This window comes from Cebidichthys violaceus, unplaced genomic scaffold (assembly GCF_023349555.1).
Source record: "Cebidichthys violaceus isolate CVI_PGR_0920_01 unplaced genomic scaffold, fCebVio1.0.p SCAF_32, whole genome shotgun sequence".
Classification (NCBI taxonomy): domain Eukaryota; kingdom Metazoa; phylum Chordata; class Actinopteri; order Perciformes; family Stichaeidae; genus Cebidichthys; species Cebidichthys violaceus.
In genome coordinates, this window is record NW_027176506.1 from 2,241,092 (window position 1) to 2,261,407 (window position 20,316).

The following is a 20,316-nucleotide window of genomic DNA, read 5'->3' on the forward strand; positions in this document are numbered from 1 at the left end:
TACTTTTCTGACCAGGACCACAACTGTATACGAGAGCAGTAAACACGCTATTGTCATGTCATTCCCATTTTGTGCACAAAAAAGGATGTTTTGTTAGTAATGATTCAGCTGTCTTGAATATTTTGGGGATTAGCAGCTTGGAAAATTTAAAATAGAAATAGCTAATTTGGGTAAAATTGAACTGCTGTTGCAGTAGCTAAAATATTGTGCTTCAATACCTACTGCCAAAACGAAAATACTAATCAATCAGTTTGACATCTTGATCTGTCCTAGGTCATAATGAGGTGTCATCAAATACAGCTCGACTGGTGGATGTGCTGTACTTTAGTGTAGCAATATCTCATGTGCATTCTCATAAACACAAACACTTCATCTCGATCTGAGCGTTAGTGCGAATTCCCAGCAGGCAGTTGGGTCTATGAAGGGTTCCTGGCAGGGAAGATGAGACACTGTGACCTTTCACCAGCCGTGGCCTCTGGGAGTTAGATAAAGGTGCTCTCTGGAGTTTTATATGCTTCACAACATTGACATTTCTGTATCTTGCTGCTGCTCCCCAGGCAGTTTTTGGCTTTATGGAAAGAAATTATTTATTATCACAACAGCAATAAATGCAGAGAGGGTATTTACAACCTATACTAACGAAAAACGTACACTTTGAGAAGAATGAAAAGATCACTAACATGAATGTGGACTCATTAGAGACGTGGTGGACATCAGAATCAGAATCAGCTTTATTGGCCATGTATGCTTACAAGGAATTTGACTCCAGTTTGTCATTGCTCTCCACGTACATACACAGAATTTACAATAAACAGGAAAGATGTAAGCATAAACATTTAACAAATATCTACAGTATAAATATAAATATATATTCAAAAAGTAGGTAAGGAAAGAAGCTGGTCCTGGTTCTGGTGGTTTTTGTGTACAGAGCTCTGTAGCTCCTACCAGAGGGGAGGAGTTGAACAGCTTGTGTCCAGGGTGTGAAGGGTCTGCAGTGATCTTTACAGCCCGTTTCCTGACTCTGGAGGTCTACAAGTCCAGGATGGAGGGCAGGCTAGAACCAATGATTCTCTCTGAAGACCTGACAGTCCATTGTAGTCTGTTCCTGTCCTGTTTGGTGGTTGATCCAAACCACACAGTGATAGAGGAGCAGAGTACAGACTGGATGATGATGGAGTAGAACAGGATCAGCAGCTCCTGAGACAGGTTGAACTTCCTGAGCTGGAGCAGGAAGTACAACCTCTGCTGGGCCTTTTTCCTGATGGTGTCAATGTTTGGGGCCCACTTCAGGTCCTGGGTGATTGTGGATCCCAGAAACCTGAAGGTCTCCACAGCGGACACAGTGTTGTTGAGAATGGTGAGGGGTGGAAGTGTTGGGGGGCTCCTCCTGAAGTCCACTGTCATCTCCACAGTTTTGAGCTTGTTTAACTTCAGGTTGTTCTGACCGCACCAGAGGACCAGCTGTTCAACCTCCCGTCTGTACACAGACTCATCACCGTCCCTGATGAGGCCGATGACCGTTGTGTCGTCTGTGAACTTCAGGAGTTTGACAGACGGGTCCTCTGAGGTGCAGTCGTTGGTGTAGAGGGAGAAGAGCAGTGGGGAGAGCACACATCCCTGGGGGGCGCCAGTGCTGATAGGTGGTTACTGAAGGCTCATAAGTTTGATCCATGCAAAAGCTAATGTTCCTCTGACTAAACCCTCTGATGAACTGTGCAGTGGTGTATTTTCGGAGGAATGTGAGACGAACTAATTCCTTAATGCTTTGCAGAATATGGTGATTAAAGCCTTAATCCTGCAGAGAGGATTAGTTGAATCTGATAAGCAATCCTGTTTGCAAAACTAATGTGTCCCCTCTTGCTCTGCAGGTCAGAGGTCAGTGAAGGCAGCGGTACCAGTGGGTGGAGATGATGTCCATGCAAAGTAAGTGATCTGTCACCACGGCAGCCAGCTCTTTGCTGTCTGCTGATATCAGCTGTATACATCTCCAGCACATAAACACAGTCACAAACGTGAAACGTCCAATGTTCATTCACTCCCAAACTGCTCACTGTGTTAAGTGAAGGTGACAATGACTGGTTGAACCATCTTTTGGATGACTGAGGGTGTTGATGCTGCGGCACCTGATTGATCCTCACACAACTCTACTTTCAAACTCTGAGTTTGAAAGTAGAAATCCTCATGACACTACAGACACCATATGGTTTCTTTGACACTCATTTGCATATTCAGTTTTCTGATCGTTTGTCATTTTTGTGTAGTTTAAGTAGATAGACATATCTGGTATTTTACTGCTCTGACGCCCAATAATATTATTACTGAATGTCCTAGTACCCTGACAAACATTAGAAGAATACATAAGCATACTTTAAGTTGTTCCAATTTAGCACAAAAAAATATACTAAATACATTTCAAATTGTCCATAACTACTATTTAATCACAACTAAAATCTATTTAGTACAAAATCAGTTGTTCCAAAATAGCACTCTTTAAGCATACTGATGATTAGTAGGGCTTCAAGTATACTCGAGTATACTCAAGTATGCTAAGATTAAATATATTTAGCATATTTATTTTTCACCTGGGCAATGTGGAAGGCTGCTCAACTTTAGTGTTGTCCTCACTATACTTGAAACAGGAGGTGTTCAGCCTTGAGGCGATTGTATTTAAAAGCTGACCAGAAAGCTACGAGCATCATATTTCTAATCAAAAGTTAAAATACAAAAAACGAGCAAAAAAAAAAGGTGTGTTTTTGCCTTTGGTTCAATATCATTAGTATTAGTCACATTTCTATTACTATGACTGCTTTTATTATCATCAACATTCTACTATATCCACTACTGTTATTACTAGTGATCATTGTCTAATATTATTTCTGGTATTATTAATGCTACAACTGCTATTACTACTCATTATTACGACTGTGTTGTATTTGTATTCGTATGATGTCCTTCACTCTGTACTGTGCCTGCAGTGAGTGAGGCGGACAGTGTGGTGAAGGTGGCAGAATGGCAGCAGACCTACTACGCCTCAGACTCTGGAATCCAATCAGGAGCCACCACAATCCTGGACGATGAGAGCAGCACTGAGTACAGCGGCTGTAAGAAGTACAGCGGTAGTACTATAACCAGTACTACCGCTGTCCCTGCTACTGCCGCCACTGTGGGAGGAGGAAACCCAGCAGCTGGTGGTCTAGAGAGCCCCACAGGTGAGACTTTATGCAGTGCTTTAACTGAGCGAGGTCAAGAAGCACTTGGCTTCAGTAGTTCATGTTTTGGGGTTTATTTGATTTATTTCTGTCATTCTTTTGCACAGAGTTTCATCATCATATTCTTCCTCTGTCTGCATTATTGTGTGTCTATGTTGCTCTTTCTTCTGTATTCATGGCTCAGTGTTTATTTAAGATGCGTATGAAATATTGATCAGTATCTAACATCATTAGCACCTTTAGCTTGTTGTGAGTAAATGGAGGTACGATTACTTGTTTTGCTTCATCAGAAGAAACACAATTTTTCTGACATTCATCTGTACACCCGAGGGTCCCCCATTTGGACGCAGAGTACATCAAAACTTAGAGAGTTTTGTGTTAAAAGTAACTGGCAGAGAACCCACGAAGAACGAATATAATGATGTTATAGTTCTGCAGAAACCTCAGCGTCCTGGGAACAACATGAACTAGGTCACTTCTACATGAGACAAACACATCTCCCATCAGCCAAGCAAACAAATAACAAAATATCATAAATCATACTCGATATGACTGGGACAGACCGGAGAAAACAGCTGCTACACTCCGTTAGCAACGTGCTACCTACGAACATGCAGCATGTCCGCCTGACGGAGATTACGGACATATCTTCCATTTCTCTCTCCGGTAAACCATCGCAGAGATATTCAGCTTCGAACACAAAAAGTCACACAGCTTTCATCGAATATTGTACTTACTTTTGGTCGAATCTCAGCGAAAAAATGGAATATCTCCGTACTTCCACTGCATGTTTGTCCAGCTGCTGGTGCTCCGTGTGAATCCGTTCGATTCGTGTCTCTCCGACACTCCTCGGCTTCTTGGGAGGGTTGGAAGCTCAGCAAATTAGATTTCAGAGATGGGACGTTTTTGAGCTTTATTGGCTAATAGTGCTGTCAATCATCTAGCTTTCAATTCCAGGCAATTCTATTGGCTCCTACGGTTCGAAGGATGCCTCAATGGTGAAAATCGGAGAAAGGGGGGCTGAGATACAGCCCTGAACAGAGAGAGTGGCTGAATCTGAAGCAGTATTTGACCTTAAACTAAACAACTAAAAAGGGCTTAGAAAGAGCTTAAAACACTCAAAAAAGGTCCAATCTTCTGTCTTTTGATTCATTGAACATCAGGAGTGATACATAGAAGTGATATAGAGTGTTTTTGAATTTAAAAAATACTTTTTTATTCAAATATTGGAATATTTAATCAGTTTTCTAATTTTATATGCTCTATATTTTATAAATGTTTCACTGTATCTATGTATAACTGTGTATATAGAGCTTATATCAGTTGTTCTAAGAGCTCATCATATTTAAAATCTTGGATTTCCATACTTTCCAAAAAACAATATCCTGAAATTGCTGTTTTTCCAGGGCGAGCTTTTGAATTTTCCAAGTTCTGCTGTGTTCCATCCTTATCTTATGTGAACCTGTAACATGTATTCTGATAGTTCCATGATGTTTCTCATCTCAAAAATATATACTTTTTTTTTTTATTTATTTTTTTATTTAATTATACACTTAATTAGGTATTTCTTATCTTTATTCTAGCTGAGGCCTGCAAATAGGCCTCATTTGTAACACCAACTTCCATGGTGTGAGATAATCTATCACAGTAAATATGAAGACACTTTGTTCTACCCTCATTCACTCTGTTACACTCTGCTTCTCACCAATCACCTGACGCTCATGGGAGGAAATAAAAGTCTCCTCTAGGAAATAAGCCCAGGCAAACTCTCCCACTTGGGCTGTTAGTTGAGAGAGCTAGCTGTTTCAAGCTCAGTTGACACAGCGGTGCTGGCACTTTCAAAGCAAATACATATGCAAAATACAAATATATTGGCGTACATTAAAAAATGTCAACTGAATGTGAACAGTAATATGTGGGCTGTAAAAGCTATGGGCCTTAATTGTCACATCTTAGGTCAGGGGGGGGGCAATTATGTTTTCTAAGGGGCCACATGAGAGACAGGGACTGTTACTCCACCTCTTTATAAAGAGCAGTACATTGTATGGTTCTGATGAACTGTGAGTGGTAAGAGTAAATATTATGATCAGTGGTGGAATGTAACTAAGTATATTTACTTAAGTACTGTACTTAAGTACAAATTCAAGGTACTTTACGTGAGTATTTCCATTTTATTCAACTGTATACTTCCAGTCCACTACATCTCAGAGGTAAATATTGTACTTTTTACTCCATTACTTTTGTCTGGCAGCTTTAGTTACTAGTTACTTTCACCATTATCATTGAAACCTTTCCTAACTCCCCAAACTGAACAACAGAGTATAAAGGAGTTAAAATGAGCTCCACCTGAAACATCTGCTGCAGGAACAATGATCCAAACAATATACATAGTAAAATCCATATATCATAGTAAAACACTGACAGGGATCATGTTTCTGATAGATTAGTACTTGTATTACTATTGTTTGTAGTCCAATGACCTCATGTTCTGTTTGTCAGGTCAGTGAAGGATGAACTGAAGTCAGGTTGAATGTGTGAGGTGAGATGTGAAGGACAGCTGACAGCTGATGTCAGTGAGAGAGGATCTGGATCTGGATCAGTTCAACTCCATCACGGAGGTTTGTTCACATATGGAGGTCGATCCAAAGAGAACCAACATCTTCTGAGCGTGTTGCTTTAGCAGCTTAGCTACAAAGCCTCAGATGTCCGTGTCGCTCTGCATCAGTCAAGTTTTAGTATTTCTCCGTGTGTTTCGTCTCGTAATGGAGATTCAAGTTGTAATCCCTAAACTAAGCACACAGTTTTACCTTTGACTTCAGTAAATAAAACTCTACACTCTGTGTCAATCTTTCTTTTTTTAACATAGACTGACATTTTTTAAAGGGTTAACAGCTAACTCACATCTCCCGTAAACTCAACAACAGTCTCCTTCAAAATAAAAGCAAAGCAGCTGTATTCCGTGCATGATGCACACTTATTTACGTTTTATGTCTAATTTCCCATTGACATCCCACCCCGATCTGTCTTAGGTGGTACTTTCCTTCCCTAGTGAACTGCCACAATGGTGGAAAAGTTAATATGTTGTAAGCTATAAGCTCAGATGGGGACCTCTAATGGACTGTATGGGTAATACTCTCCTCCAACCAAGAGCATTGCTTTAGCATAGCCTAAGTGAGTGCTGCGTCGGTGAGCAAACAGATCCACTTCTGCTCACCCAGTAATGTCGATCAACGCCATAAACGTTTAACATTGCAGCTGTTCCAGACTGCGGCATCCATCTGTGATCCAACAGAGGGGCTTGCAGCCTGCATATGTCAGGCATAATCCCCAGATACTCCACTTGTAAATGTAAATGGGCTTTACAGCGCTTTTCAAGTCTTTCCGACCACTCAAAGCGCTTTCACACTACTTGTCATCATTCACCCATTCACACACTGATGGAAGGGGCTACTATCACATTCACACACCGGAGGCACACAGCTACGGATCGAACCGCCGACCCTCTGATTAAAGGACGACCCTGCTCTCCACTTAGCCACAGTCGCCCCAACTTGTTGGTGTTCCTGTTGAACATGAACCCTGACTTGATTAGTTGTAAGATCAACTGGGCTGTGTGGAACATGACCTATTCTCTAGATTTAGCCATGACGATGAGGTCTTAGAGATCAGGGAAGACTCTCATGCCTTACTCTCACAGCAGCTGGAGAGCACATCTGCAGAAAGTGCGGGGGACCAGGGCGTAGCCGAACAAAAGTCTGTGTACTTGGAGGCTATCCTTTGGAAGGAAAAACGCAAGAACATCCTGTTTTGAAGCCACCTCGATCTGAAAGTATGAACCTTTAAGTAGACAGTGGTGAACCAATCACCCAGCTAAACCAGTTCTTGTAACCGCTTGATGGTTAACATTCAGAACATCTTGCAGGCAATGCAATGGTTTTAGAATGCAAAGATCCAACGCGGGTCTGAAAAATCCGACAAACCCTGATGTCTGCTGTGAGTGAGGACAGCAGACAGCATGTTTCTGTAGCAGTTCTGCCGAGGGGCAATCCATCCCCTTCTGACGCCCTTGACCGTAGGAGGAATGCTGTAGAGCTAGAGAAAATAACCCAGTCTCAGGTATTGGCTCTCTGACCAGCCGTCTTACTATGGAAGCAGGAGGGCCGAGAGGCCATCTTCGAGAAAGGGAATGCCAGGATAAGATGTCTCCTTGTGACCCTGCACCCTGAGGAAGTCCATCAAACCGGCAAGCGGGGCTATCGTCTTTAGTGGCTGATGCCAAGATGCTTGACACACTGTCAGATGTCTGGTAGAGGGGGCAAAACTAAAGCCGCTTGGACTGGGTGAGTCAGGGTTTAAAAAGCATGGTGTCGACAGTTCACTGCCCTGTGGGGAAGCGGGATGGGGGTCATTGGTTGCCCAACACACCCCACCGCAGTAGTCATCACAAGCTGGAAGTCAAGGCGAAGTGATGGTGGCGGTGAGCTTCTGTGTCTTGATTGGCCGTCTACGCTCATGCAAGTTTTCAGTGGGCGAACGCATGCTTATGGGTTGAGGAAAGTATTTCCCATTGTGTCCAATAGAGGGAAAATAGAAATTTATTTATAAAGCGCTTTTCACAGACATAAGTCACAAAGTGCTTAACAGGAGTGGAATTACAAGATTTGGTTACAAATAACAATAACACAAAGTGTTTGTAGCTGTGCATCAGTCAGGGGTGTGGCCATGGGAGGCGTCTGGTCTGACAGGGATTCTGACACCACCTCCTAATAACCTCATTATGACGCCACAGCTACAGGTTATTAGGGGTGTAACAATACTCAATACAGTACGAGGCTCACGGTTCGGTACGCATTACAAATCGAACAATACGTTTGAATAAAACTTTTGCATTTGCAAAATGCAGAAGCATCACCGCTCAACATGGCAACCCACCTGACGTAACAGGCAACATGCTGTCTCACCACGGAAGAACAACATTGTACTTTGGTGAGGCACGTGTGTTCTGGGAGGCAGGCGCGCTACGCTAGACTAGCTTAGCAGGAAAACCAAAAACAGCACACGCGCTACAAACTCTCCCCGCAGCGTTTAGGCAGCTGTTCCCTACTGATTCAAACAGGACTAAAGGAACTGCCACTCCCCATTTCGCCAGACCATAATTCCTGCTTTGTTAAAGAAAACAAAAGCCCAAACAAAGAATCAAATGTCCAAAGGACCCGCTCCTGCTCTGACAACAGACGGCCGAACTGTGGCGCCACTGTATTGTATTGAACCAAAACGAGAATTTTGTGAACTGCTACACCCCTATTTGTTTCATGTAAAAATGAAGCTCAACACTTACAACTACACTAACTGCAGAGTGCAGATACATGAATACGCGCATGACGGGATTCTGCGTCATTAACGGACGATGCACATAGTCAAAATCAATCCAGCAAAACTGCGACACGATAAAAAAGTTAACGCAGTAGTAAACGCTACTGCAGATGTAAAAAAAAAGCAGTTCACTTACCAAAGCTGCTGTTCACTTAAAGACAAAGTCCATCCTCCTTTCTTTGATTACAAAGAGTTTGATACCACGGTTGTTGGAGTCGCTTTAAGTTCTTGTTCATTACTTTTTTGGTGACCAGTAAAATACCTTGTTTTCAACTTCACCTCGTCTCCAGTGTCGGTCTCTGCTCTTGAGTCTTTGCTTTGCCCAAGAATCGTGACACATAGAGGCAAAATCGGATTGGATGAAAGCTCTACTTAAAACAAGCTGTGCTGGAAGCAGAGCAACAGAGGAAGACAAGAGCTGTGCAATGAGAAAATAAGCTAACGGGGAAAAATATTTAGAATACATGTAGTGTATTTATGAAAAATAATTCAATTATAAAATAACTATAACTGGTATTGGGTCTTGTTCACACCGGCATTATCATGTGATGATATTGTATGTTTTTTAAAGATTTCCTTTTGGTGGTCTTTATTTTGAGAGTGTATTGAGATGATCTGAAACCAATTGCTGCCTGGGATGTAACTTAATATGTTAAGCCTGAAGAAAATATAACACTTGAGAAATATAAGCTCCTTATAGTTAATGTGCTTATAGCTGCAGTATGGTGGTCCAGTCATATCTACACACTGCCAGTATACGGTAAACATAAAAACACATCATGTTTATCCTCTTTTACATGCAATTAATGAGCATTTTCATGTCAGTGCTGCATTATGTTACACTCTGTCACCCAAAGAGAATAATGCGTCAACCTAAAAGATAATCTCACAACAATATATGATGTTTTGCACTGAATTCTCACTTCTTTTCCTTTGTGTTTGAAACATCTTTGTCCGCCAGCAGGACCGCTGAGTCCAAGCTGCGCTTGATACTTTAAAAATATTTATTTTAAAATTGCACTCCATCATTTTATTATCACACAAATGTGGCCTCCTCAATCACCAAATTTCACCAAATGATCTTTTTATTGCAGTTGGATTTCATGCCAGAGGTGTTGGGTGGGGTTGACGTCAGGCGTCTTGCAGGACAGTGAAAAGGCTTTTTACACCCTAGTACAGAACAACAGGTTTACTTATTCTTGGAGTGAAGATGCAGGTTCTGTGCCAACAAACATTTGGATGTTTTATCTGGCCAACCACCTGATTTTCCATGCAATACTGTTCAGTTTGTAGTACCATTAGAAATTGTGCTGTAAGAAGAAGGAGTATTTCTCCTCGCATGGGAACTGAACAAATTCATACAAGTTTAAAGATAAAACAAATTGTTTGCTCTTTCTAAGTCCTGGTGGGATTATCCGTGATAACAAGGCTTTGCTGTGCCTCTTATCCATCATTGTTGAATCCAACATACCTGCTAGTGAGGCAACATACGACATTTCCACCACAGCCATCATGGATGATCTTCCAATCTCTTAAATGCACCTCTAGGAAACACCAGTGTATCCTTTGCGGACATTTTGTTCAGCATGAGCTGAGCACAGCTGCTGACGTCAAATGATTATATCAATGAGTACATTCTCTTGCATTCAGCACACATTTTCTGTATTTCATGTCGTCATATAGATTGACAATGCAGCTGTGACACACGTCATATTTAATGGACTTTCAAATTAAGGCCCGACAAAAATGTCTAGTTTTTTCTCTTCCTCAGAGGAAAGGTAGGAATTGAGGACGCATGTTCAAAAGCACCCTGTTTGCTTCTCTTCCTAGACACTTTTTTGAGCGTGCTGTCAGAAATCTCAGCTTTTCAAACATCTGCTCTGCAAGTTCAGCATCTTCATGTTGTCCCTTTATGAGTGAATATCGTCTTAATGATCACGCTCCCACCTTTCTTTCGTTATAGGTTACAAAACCACTGCTGTTTCATGCTGTCTGTACATGACTGATTGGGGAATTTGATTTCCCAATTCATGTAATAACTCAGCATTATGTTATAGCTTAACAAAATGCATACATTTTGTAATTTTAATTTTGTAAAAAACAACTCAGATGTAATATGAAGTACATTTCCTATCATCTTGTAATACATTATAACATATTGCAGTGGTATTACAAAATGCAGATGTTGAACTTTTTTCATGAAAATGTAATAATTCATGCATTATGAAAAAAAACAAACTAAGATAGCTTAGAACAATGATGTTTATTCTTTGCGTTTAAAACTACATGAAGCATCACACAAAGCTTTGACATCATGCACTCAAGATTATGCTAATTTTGACTTTTGACAAAATGGTTGCTCAACAAAAGACCAATATGAAACAGTAAATTCTTTCAAATTCTCTCAATGCCCTATCACGGTATATTTAGGCAAAGAATATGTACCAGCGTGGTCAATTACACTATAGATGAAGATTTAGACTATTAATTATTGTCTTCAACCAGCGTGGCGCCCGTTTAGGACATGGCTGTTTAGAGAAAAACAGAAAACATGGCATACTCGGAGAGCACCCGCTGCTACACAAAGTGCTGTTGCTTGTTTATTCAAAGGTTATTTACATTTTATGTGTCGCATGTTCAAATTGCACCAACTTCGACACTGCATGTCCTTGGATCCCCAACAATACATCACAATCCAAGTGTGAAGTAGAACGGTGGGTCTCGACATACAAGATAGAAACATAGACAGACAGACAGATGGACAGATGGACAGAGATTCCTTGCTTTATAATAAGTTGATTGAAAATTCATCCAGACTGAAATAGGTGTGGCCGATATGGATAGATTTGTCTGGACCCACAGAATCCAGGAAAAGTTTCTGAGTTTCACGATTTAAAAGTTACAGGCCAAACTGTAAAGTGCGTTGTCATAGCACCACCATCTAGTCAAATTTCACAAAATTTGACACTTCACGTTCTTGGGTCCCCAGCAAAACACAGATCGGCTAAACGGTTCTCGAGGCACGCGTAGGACACACCCACAGCCAGAGATTCCTTGCTTCATAGTTAGAATAAGTTTGAATACTGAATTTACTGTAAGTTCTTAAGTGAAAGTCAACCAGGTTAGCAAGTGATCGTTGCTCATTGCTAACCAATGCATGGTGATTGGCATAAAGGTTTGAGCTCATTTTTGATCTTGTCATGTTAGCTAATCTACAGTAAACTCCAACTCCAGGCAATTGATACAAAACATTACGTTATAAGTTTCTTTCTAAGAACAATGAATACATTATGGTGTGCACTGGCGTACTGGAGGTATTGTTAATGGTCAGTTAGCTTAGCTCAGTCGCTAACGAGAAATGAAATCCACAAAGTTTACTCACAAGATATTTGTACCATTGAGTTCATAATCATAACTGTTGGCAAACCATTAATCTTTTTTGTTTTTACTCCAACAGAGGAGGTTAAATCAAAGTGAATGGTGCACCGGTGGAACAACTAAGCTATAATAGCATCCTCTCTGGCATAGCTCTCTGGCTCTCCGTCCCCTCAAAGGTCAACACTGACAAGATAAATAGTTTTTTGCCAACAGTGTAAAAATGTAAACAAACGTTCACACAATTGTCTTTGCACGTATCATTAACACTGATTAGTATCACCTATTGAAATGTATTATTTAAATGCTGGTGTGTAACCTATAGGTTAGCATAAAATTGTATTTACTACAGCCACTGCAGTTCACTAAATAATCCAATGTGGCAAAGGGGTTTTTGAAAGAGATTAATTTCTGCTAGCCTAACCAATTAAAGTAGTTAAAGGTAGGCCTGTTAACTGAGGCAACCTGTGGGGAAATGTGTCAGGAGGCAGACTCAAGAAACTTAGCCACAGGAATGTTATTCTCAAAGAAGACTACTCAACACAGTATCAAGCTTTCAAAGCAGAAATATTGTGGCAAGATGTTTTGATGCCTGGTTTCACCACGCCAAAGATCACATGACCAGCCCAAAATAAGCCTCTATGGCAATGGTAACACGTGCAGATATGGGGGCTGGTAGCTCCCATAAACGTCACTACATTTATAACAAAAACACCCTCATCAACATGTGAAAAGAAAGTGCGAGGATTGATTTAGTGCAGTGGAATCGCAGGAAAATCCCCGCTCTACACGCCACCGAAAGTGACGCACGCATACATGGAATTTGACTCCGGCTTACACATTAATAATATTGTTTTGTTAAGTTGTTTTGTTTGTTTATGTAGCAACATGGGAATACAAACTGAATTTCGTTGCAAAACCCTGTTGTACAATGACAATAAAGAGGCTCGTAGACTTGTTACGACACACCCGTGTTCTTGCCACAGAATATAAAAAAAACGTAGCTGTAAAAGTGATCAGTCTTTACAATACAAAATGTTGCTTCATATGGATTCAGTGTTTTAGAAAGCTTTGTTTCCCCCATCGCTAATTCAGAAAGCTTTGTTTCTTTTCAACAGAACAGTCTTGATGAAATAAAAAAGGGTTATCAAAGGCACCGGGTATAGTAAAAAAACAAAATGTCTTCCTTTTGCATGAAGAATAAAGTCTATGAGATTCAGACCTAATATGTTCACCTTATTTGGTTTCAGAGAGGATCTGAGAGGGGTAGCAATGTTCCAGGGTGGAGTCTATGAGCTCCGCCTGTACGTATCTCGTGAGTTTCCTATCTGCTCGAGCGCTCTTATGTATGGACGCAGAGGTGGTTGTCCGTGACTTCAGCAGGTGGCAGCAAAAGCTCCTAACATCTCTTTGATGAGTGCTTATTTTTGTCTCCTCCGTGTCATCGGTGTGATTCACATTACGGTCCAACATGAAGGCATTTGGCAAAAGTTTGTGCTAGGCAGCAAGGTCGTACTTTTCCTCGAGAAGGCCGCACATCTTTCACTTGATGTTTGATGTCGAGGTTGTCTCCCGGTCTGATTGTTTCAGAGCGTCTCCCGGCAGGACTTTCAGGACCAGTTTGACCTATACATGGTGACATGGTTTTCATCAACAGCAGATCTGTAAACTCCGCTGCGGGTTCCACGGCCAAGTTCACAGTTTCAAGGACAGAGATGTCCTGCAAGCTAGGAAAGGTCTAAAAGTCATATAGGTCATATATGTGTTGTCAGGTTAGGCCTATATTGATGAATCTGAATGCAGCCTAAAAAGGGTTGTCACTTTTGGTTAATTTTGTTTTTGATAGCCCGACATCCATTAATTGGTACCAAACCAGTTCATTTTTCATAAATGACACATAAGAGCAAGATCACCTACGGACAACATGCCCTTCATTTTCCTCCTTCACAATCACCCTCTCAGGCTAAGACGAGTAAGGTTAAATTCACAACCTTCATAAACTGTCATCAGCTCTGAGATGATTAAATCATCTATGAAGCACTTATTCCTCCTTAGGCATGACTACAAAATACCTCTAATGATGATAGAACCTGAGGCTCAACAGGAAATATCACTTTACCACCCAGTTAGCGTACACAATAATCATCCTCAGGTTCAACAGCAGATGGTTCTATTCTGCTCAGTTAATTTTGGCAATTATCTCACTGCTTCATTTTGTAAATCTTAAATATATGAATGCATACTTATCACCCTAATTAACTACATCAAGTTCTGCATTCAATACTGTTTAGGAACTAAAAAGCATTTCAGAGGTGAGTGATGAGTGGGTTTCCAGAAGAATGTTCCTCAAATATCTATTTTGAAATGAAACTGAAAAAGTGCTACCTACAAAAGCAGCATGGCGATGTATGTAGGCTTAACTATCTCCACACACATGAAATGGATTGCCATTGAATTCCATTGTATTATAAGAATGTTGGTGATCCTCGGATTCTTGTGCTACCCTGAGGTTAACATTTTTGGTTCAGAGTGAAGTATCTCTCGAACTATTGGAAGGATTAGCATGAAAACGTATAGACATCCATGTTCCCCTCAGGATGACTTTGGTATCCTCCCAAGTTTCAGTGGTCCAATATTTGGTTTATGACCAAATACATAAACAAATAATGGCATTCAGATAAGTCTCAGCTGTACTTTATGTGTATTGCTAATTAGCAAATGTCACTATGCTAAAACAATGAACTCAGCATATTGGCATGTTATGTAGCATGCTAACATTAGCACTTAGCTCAAAGCCCCAGCTTTACCGAGCTGCTAACATGGTGCTGCTTGAAGTGAGCCATCCTACTGATCAGTCACCTTCTATTATTTTCTTATTCTCTCTCTATCTCCCTATGACAGATTTAGACAATCAGTACTCACTAACCCGGGCTCAGCGTGTCAGGGCCGCCATGTTCCCAGAGACTCTGGTGGAGGGGGAGGAGGCCATGCCCGTCCAGTCAGATCCTTCACAGCAGAGCAACGTGCAACGTCTGGCCGAACCTTCCCAGCTGCTAAAGACGGCTATAGTTCACCTGATAAACTACCAGGACGACGCAGAGCTGGCCACCAGGGCGGTACCAGAGCTCACCAAGCTGCTGGCGGACGAAGATCCGGTATGTTGCTGTCAAACTGAATAATTAAGAATTCACTAAATGAGCTGTCAGACACACACATTCTATTTTCTCTACTCTCTAGATTGTGGTGAACAAGGCGGCCATGATAGTTAACCAGCTGACCCGTAAAGAGGCCAGTCGCCGGGTGCTGGTGCAATCTCCAACAATGGTGGGAGCTGTGGTGCGCGCCATGACGACGGCAGTTGACATGGAGACGGCCCGTTGTGCGGCCAGCGTGCTGCACAGCCTGTCGCACCAAAAAGAGGGGCTGTTGGCGATATTCAAGTCTGGAGGGATACCAGCACTGGTCCGCATGCTAAGGTAGAAATACTTACAACTTTGCCTCAGTGGGTCTGAACATGCTGTTATTAAATTGAAAATAGACGATCATGTTACTTGGGAGTATAAATATGTCTCTGCCAACTACAGGAACAAGGAGTTACAGTAGCTCTTTAGCAGAGGCTCAGAGTGGGGCAACAGATTTTCATGTGGCGAGCTATTGAAAGCTTTCCATCTCCATTGTGGCAACAACCAGAGGCCAACTGACAATTGTAACAGATGAGGCAAACATGCAAGTCTTAAATTTTAGCACCGAATGCAGACCTTTCCAACCCCCAGGCAGGGCTGCGGAGTTAATCTCTTACACTGAGGCTTAACAGAGGAGGATACGTCACACTCATAATTGATTTGGATAATTCAGAAGTTAAATGAAAGAGAATTGAATAAAGAATCAGAACTAACAGAGCTTCACAGAGAGCAGCCTGTTTGGTGTGTGTCCATTCATGCCATCAATATTCAGCATGTCTCCTTCCGTCCCTCTTCACCTCTACCTGATTCTACACACTCTCACACACCAGTGAGGTACTGGGCAGCAATCTAGTTAGACACAGGGAATAGGTATTATCACCAGATATTTCTTATTTTTCCATATCTTTGAGTAGGCTTTTTTATTGCTCTTTTCGTCTCTCATTTTGTTAACTGTCTTTGAATGTATTTATACATGTCTGATGCTTTATACATTCTCTTTCATATCTAATTTGTATAGTATACACAACTGCAAACCATAAGTATACTCCAAATTGAATATAATTTCAAAGTAAAGCGTTTACATCCCCGAGGGGCAATTTGGCTTCCAAAGAGCAGTCAATAGCAGTACTAAGCACAAAAATTTCTGAAAATTGCAATCCATCCATCATTATCCTCTTCAGGGTTGCGGGGGGGGGGCTGGAACCGATCTCAGCTGATCCAAAGGCAGGGCTCATTCTGGAAAGATTGCCAGACTATCACAGGGCTAAACAGAGAGAACCAATCACACTCACATTCACACCTACGGGCAATTTAGAGTCATCCATTGGGGAAGAGGAAGACGGAGGACCCGAAGAGAAGCTGTCACGGGGAGAACATGCAAACTCCAAGGATTGAACCTTGGCCTTTCTTGCTGTGAGGCGACAGTGCTAGCTACCACACCACCGAGCAGCCCCTGAATGCAATCCAAACAACATATTAATACAGTACATACACAAATAAACCAACCCTGTCTCCCAAATGATGTTCTCAATTAGCTACACTTCAGTCTCAACTATGTTTGAACAGGATTTAAACAGTATCAGCAGATCAAATAATAACTGGCAGACAGTACAGAAAGTGCTCGATCACCCTCGGGTATTAAATGCTCACTAATGTACTCCAGCCAAAGCCATGTAAAGCTTTGTAGGTCAAGAGTAAGATTTTAAAATTGATTCTAAAATAAATAGGTAAGCAGTACAGGGAGGCTAAAACTGGGGGATGTAAGAAAAGCGTTTGGTCTTTGTCAAAAGTCTGCACAATCTGAAGTTGAGCTACCTCTCAGGCACTGACGCCGGTAAAAGCATGAATTATTTTGTCTGTATTGCTAAAACATATCATTGGTCTGATCTTGGAAATATACCTGAGTTGCTAGAAATATTGTGTACCAATAGTTTGTGTTTACTACTGGCAGCCCTGTCCCTCCTCCTCATGCCACAGACTGTGATAGGTCTGTGAAACATTTGCTTGTAAAAAACAAACTTAATCTGGGAGAGAATATGTATGTATGTATGTATGTATAACTATGAACACTTTGAAAAGAATTGTCAACATAAAAAAAAAAAATCAGTGTTGGCATGCTCATCATCCTGGATGGAATGCAGTCACCGACTCCCCTTTGATTATGGTAGGAGGATGAGAAAAAAGTCTCCTGCGAGTCAATGAGCATCTCTTTGGTTTTAGATATGTTCAGTTGTAGAAGAGACTGTTCACACCAACTGAACAGCGACATGACTCTGTTCATTATTGTGCAAAAGGCTGACTATGAGAAAGAATGACATTCAACATTACATTTTTACAAACACTGTCGGTGTTATTCACTACACACATCCGGAATAAACACACGTGACCTAAGTAGATGCATTAGTGGAGAGGTCTCAGAGCGATGGGGCTGATGGGGCAAAATACTGGCATTTCAGCATTGTTTTCAATGATCTCCGTCCATACTAGCACGCCATCACATGACTATTCACGGACACTGAGCATGCGGGTGTCGGTCTAAACATAAAGTAGATTGGTTGCTTAATTAAAGAAAATATAACAAGTATAACAGTACTCTTTAATAATAAAAGGTTGTGCTTGAAACTTAAGATCGTCATATATTCTTCCTCTATAAACTCAAACAGACAGATTTCGTGGAAAGAGTTACAAGGCAGCAGGTCTTGCTCTAGCTCTCTCTCTCTCTCACACAACACATCTACTTCAAAATGAACACTTTCAAATCAAAGTTTACTAGATTATTAACACACGTCTCTCACTTATTTCCTCGGTGTCGTTGCTTTCTGTTCTCACTCGTAGCTCTGCTGGTAACTGGAGAGCAACTATGCTTTTGTTCGTTTACAGTTTCTTTGTGAACTTCATAATGGTTGTGCAGAACAAAATAAGAAAAGGAAAGTCCTCCGTTTCCTGTCCGTCGTCCACTTCAAAGCCGCAAACTGTGACTTCAGACGTCCGCACTGTAGGTCTGATAACGTTCTGGACACGCCGCTCGCTAATCGCTCCAATAACAGCTTGACTCCTGCACATGTCGGCAGTAGTAGCATTATAAAATGTAGAACAGCTGCTAGTATAGACAACAAGGTCAGCAATGCCTTTAATCCGTTATCCATATTGAATTAACCTGGTAATCGATCGATAATCAAGGCTGTTGTTTGTTTTCTTCCGGTGGCTTGACTTTCCGTTGTCCACACTACGAGGCATCCCTGGACTTTTCAAACTTACCCGGCTTCGCTAGAGTTTCTAAACTCCTTTGTTTTCGGTGCTCTAAAACTCCAGACTAGTGTGGACACTCAGTGCAAACGTAGCACAAGATATTTCTTTTAAAATGGAAACGTAGTTTCCATTTCCTCCAATGGCCCAAGTGTGGAACTATATAGGAGGAGGGTAACCTCGCTCTCTCTGATCAAAGATGCAAATCAGCACTAAGCACAAAGTAGAGCTGTGGCTCATGGAAATGTCAATAGCTTGCTGCTACTTATGGGCTTTGTACTTGCCTGTGAATATTTTGCATGAAAACTATTCATACCATGAATGGTGATGACAGAAGGAATGGATTTGGTCTATGCTGCCTTTGTCAAGGTTGAACGGACTCATACAGTTTGCCACCTGGTTCGGACAATGGAGCCTCCGTGTTGTTGTTTTACTCATAACCATGAGTATGTTTTGAATATACTTGCTCTGTGATACCTTTATATGTGTGAAAGATCTAAAAAAATCGACCCAAAATAAATTTGTTGCGCTTATGCCACGTAATATTTGCTTTCTGTGTGAACGTATTTATGAGAGAAACAAAAGTTTTAAAAAATATATTGATGTGCGAAATAAACATCCCTGGTGTATGAAGGCTTTTAGACATACAGTATTGGTATTTAGACCTAGTGAGAATTCAGATAATTCAAGTCATTACAATTCAACCTCATTGGAACATGAATGTCTGGCTCAAATGTCATGGCAGTCAATCAAATAGCTCTTCTAATAGATATTTCAGTCTGGACCCACCACCAAGTGGAGGACTGAACATCTACAGATGTCCTACTGAAAAACAACAGCATTGCAATCCCTGGAGCCATCCTGCTAGCATGGCTAAAACATGATTTGTACATTAACCTTATTAATCAAACAGGGTCTCTCAGAGTCTTTTGACTTGCCTTGCTTTAGTGAAAATGCCAAATGCCTGTATGTAAAGGAAGTGTTACCTGAGCAAAAACAGCCAAGGGTTCAAAGGGTTAAAAGACCGGAATGTTTTCTTAATTGGATAAATTACAGGTATAATATATTTCCAAACGATAGCTTTATCAGGTGCTGACATTTCCAAGTTCTCAAACAGAGCTCTCTCTCTCTCTCTCTCTCTCTCTCTTTTTCACATATATCACTTGTGTAAAATGATATATTGGTGGCTGATATAGGTCAGTAAAAGGTCAAAGATAACTTAATACCCCTTGAAATGAATGAATCTCATGAAATCTCTAAATCTTCTAAATTTCTTCTGTCTTCCTCTGTTTCCTAATGCAGTTCACCAGTAGAATCAGTCTTATTTTATGCCATCACAACCCTACACAACCTGCTGCTGCATCAAGAGGGGGCTAAGATGGCGGTGCGTCTTGCTGATGGCCTACAGAGGATGGTTCCCTTACTGAAAAAGAGTAACCCCAAGTTTCTGGCCATCACCACTGATTGTCTGCAGCTCCTGTCCTATGGCAACCAGGAGAGCAAGGTGAGGAGAGGACCTTAACATAGGAGGTAATCCCATTTTTATCCACTTGTTTATTACAGAATTACACATCCTAATTCCTGTTTCTTCTCAGCTGATCATCCTAGCCAATGGGGGCCCAGAGGGTCTGGTGTTCATCACGAGGAACTATAACTATGAGAAGCTGCTGTGGACCACCAGTCGTGTTCTCAAAGTGCTGTCTGTCTGTCCCAGTAACAAGCCAGCAATAGTAGAGGCTGGTATGTCTACATCACCAACCCGTCCTTACTCACGCTAGACGGTACCTCGAGCGTCATAGTTTGAACCTTAGGGCCACATACCAAGCGGCAGTATTTGTAGGAAGTGAGAATGTGTTGACGCCACTGAACATGAATGTAGAACATTCAGTGTAGTGTTCAGTCTATATACATCTGTTTATGTCTGTGTCCAG

The 20,316-nt window shown here is 41.3% G+C and overlaps 1 protein-coding gene across 2 annotated transcripts in view; it reads left to right on the plus strand.

Annotated features, from left to right (window-relative positions):
* LOC137882471 (junction plakoglobin-like) overlaps nt 1-20,316 on the plus strand; it is a 99,950-nt gene that overhangs the window by 50,416 nt on the left and 29,218 nt on the right. For both annotated transcript variants that reach the window (XM_068724799.1, XM_068724800.1), the window contains exons 2-7: nt 1,869-1,923; nt 2,976-3,209; nt 14,859-15,112; nt 15,195-15,433; nt 19,688-19,889; nt 19,981-20,125. In XM_068724799.1, coding sequence (XP_068580900.1) covers nt 1,908-1,923; nt 2,976-3,209; nt 14,859-15,112; nt 15,195-15,433; nt 19,688-19,889; nt 19,981-20,125 — 1,090 coding nt within the window. In that variant the 5' untranslated portion in view covers nt 1,869-1,907. The remainder of the gene's footprint in view (nt 1-1,868; nt 1,924-2,975; nt 3,210-14,858; nt 15,113-15,194; nt 15,434-19,687; nt 19,890-19,980; nt 20,126-20,316) is intronic.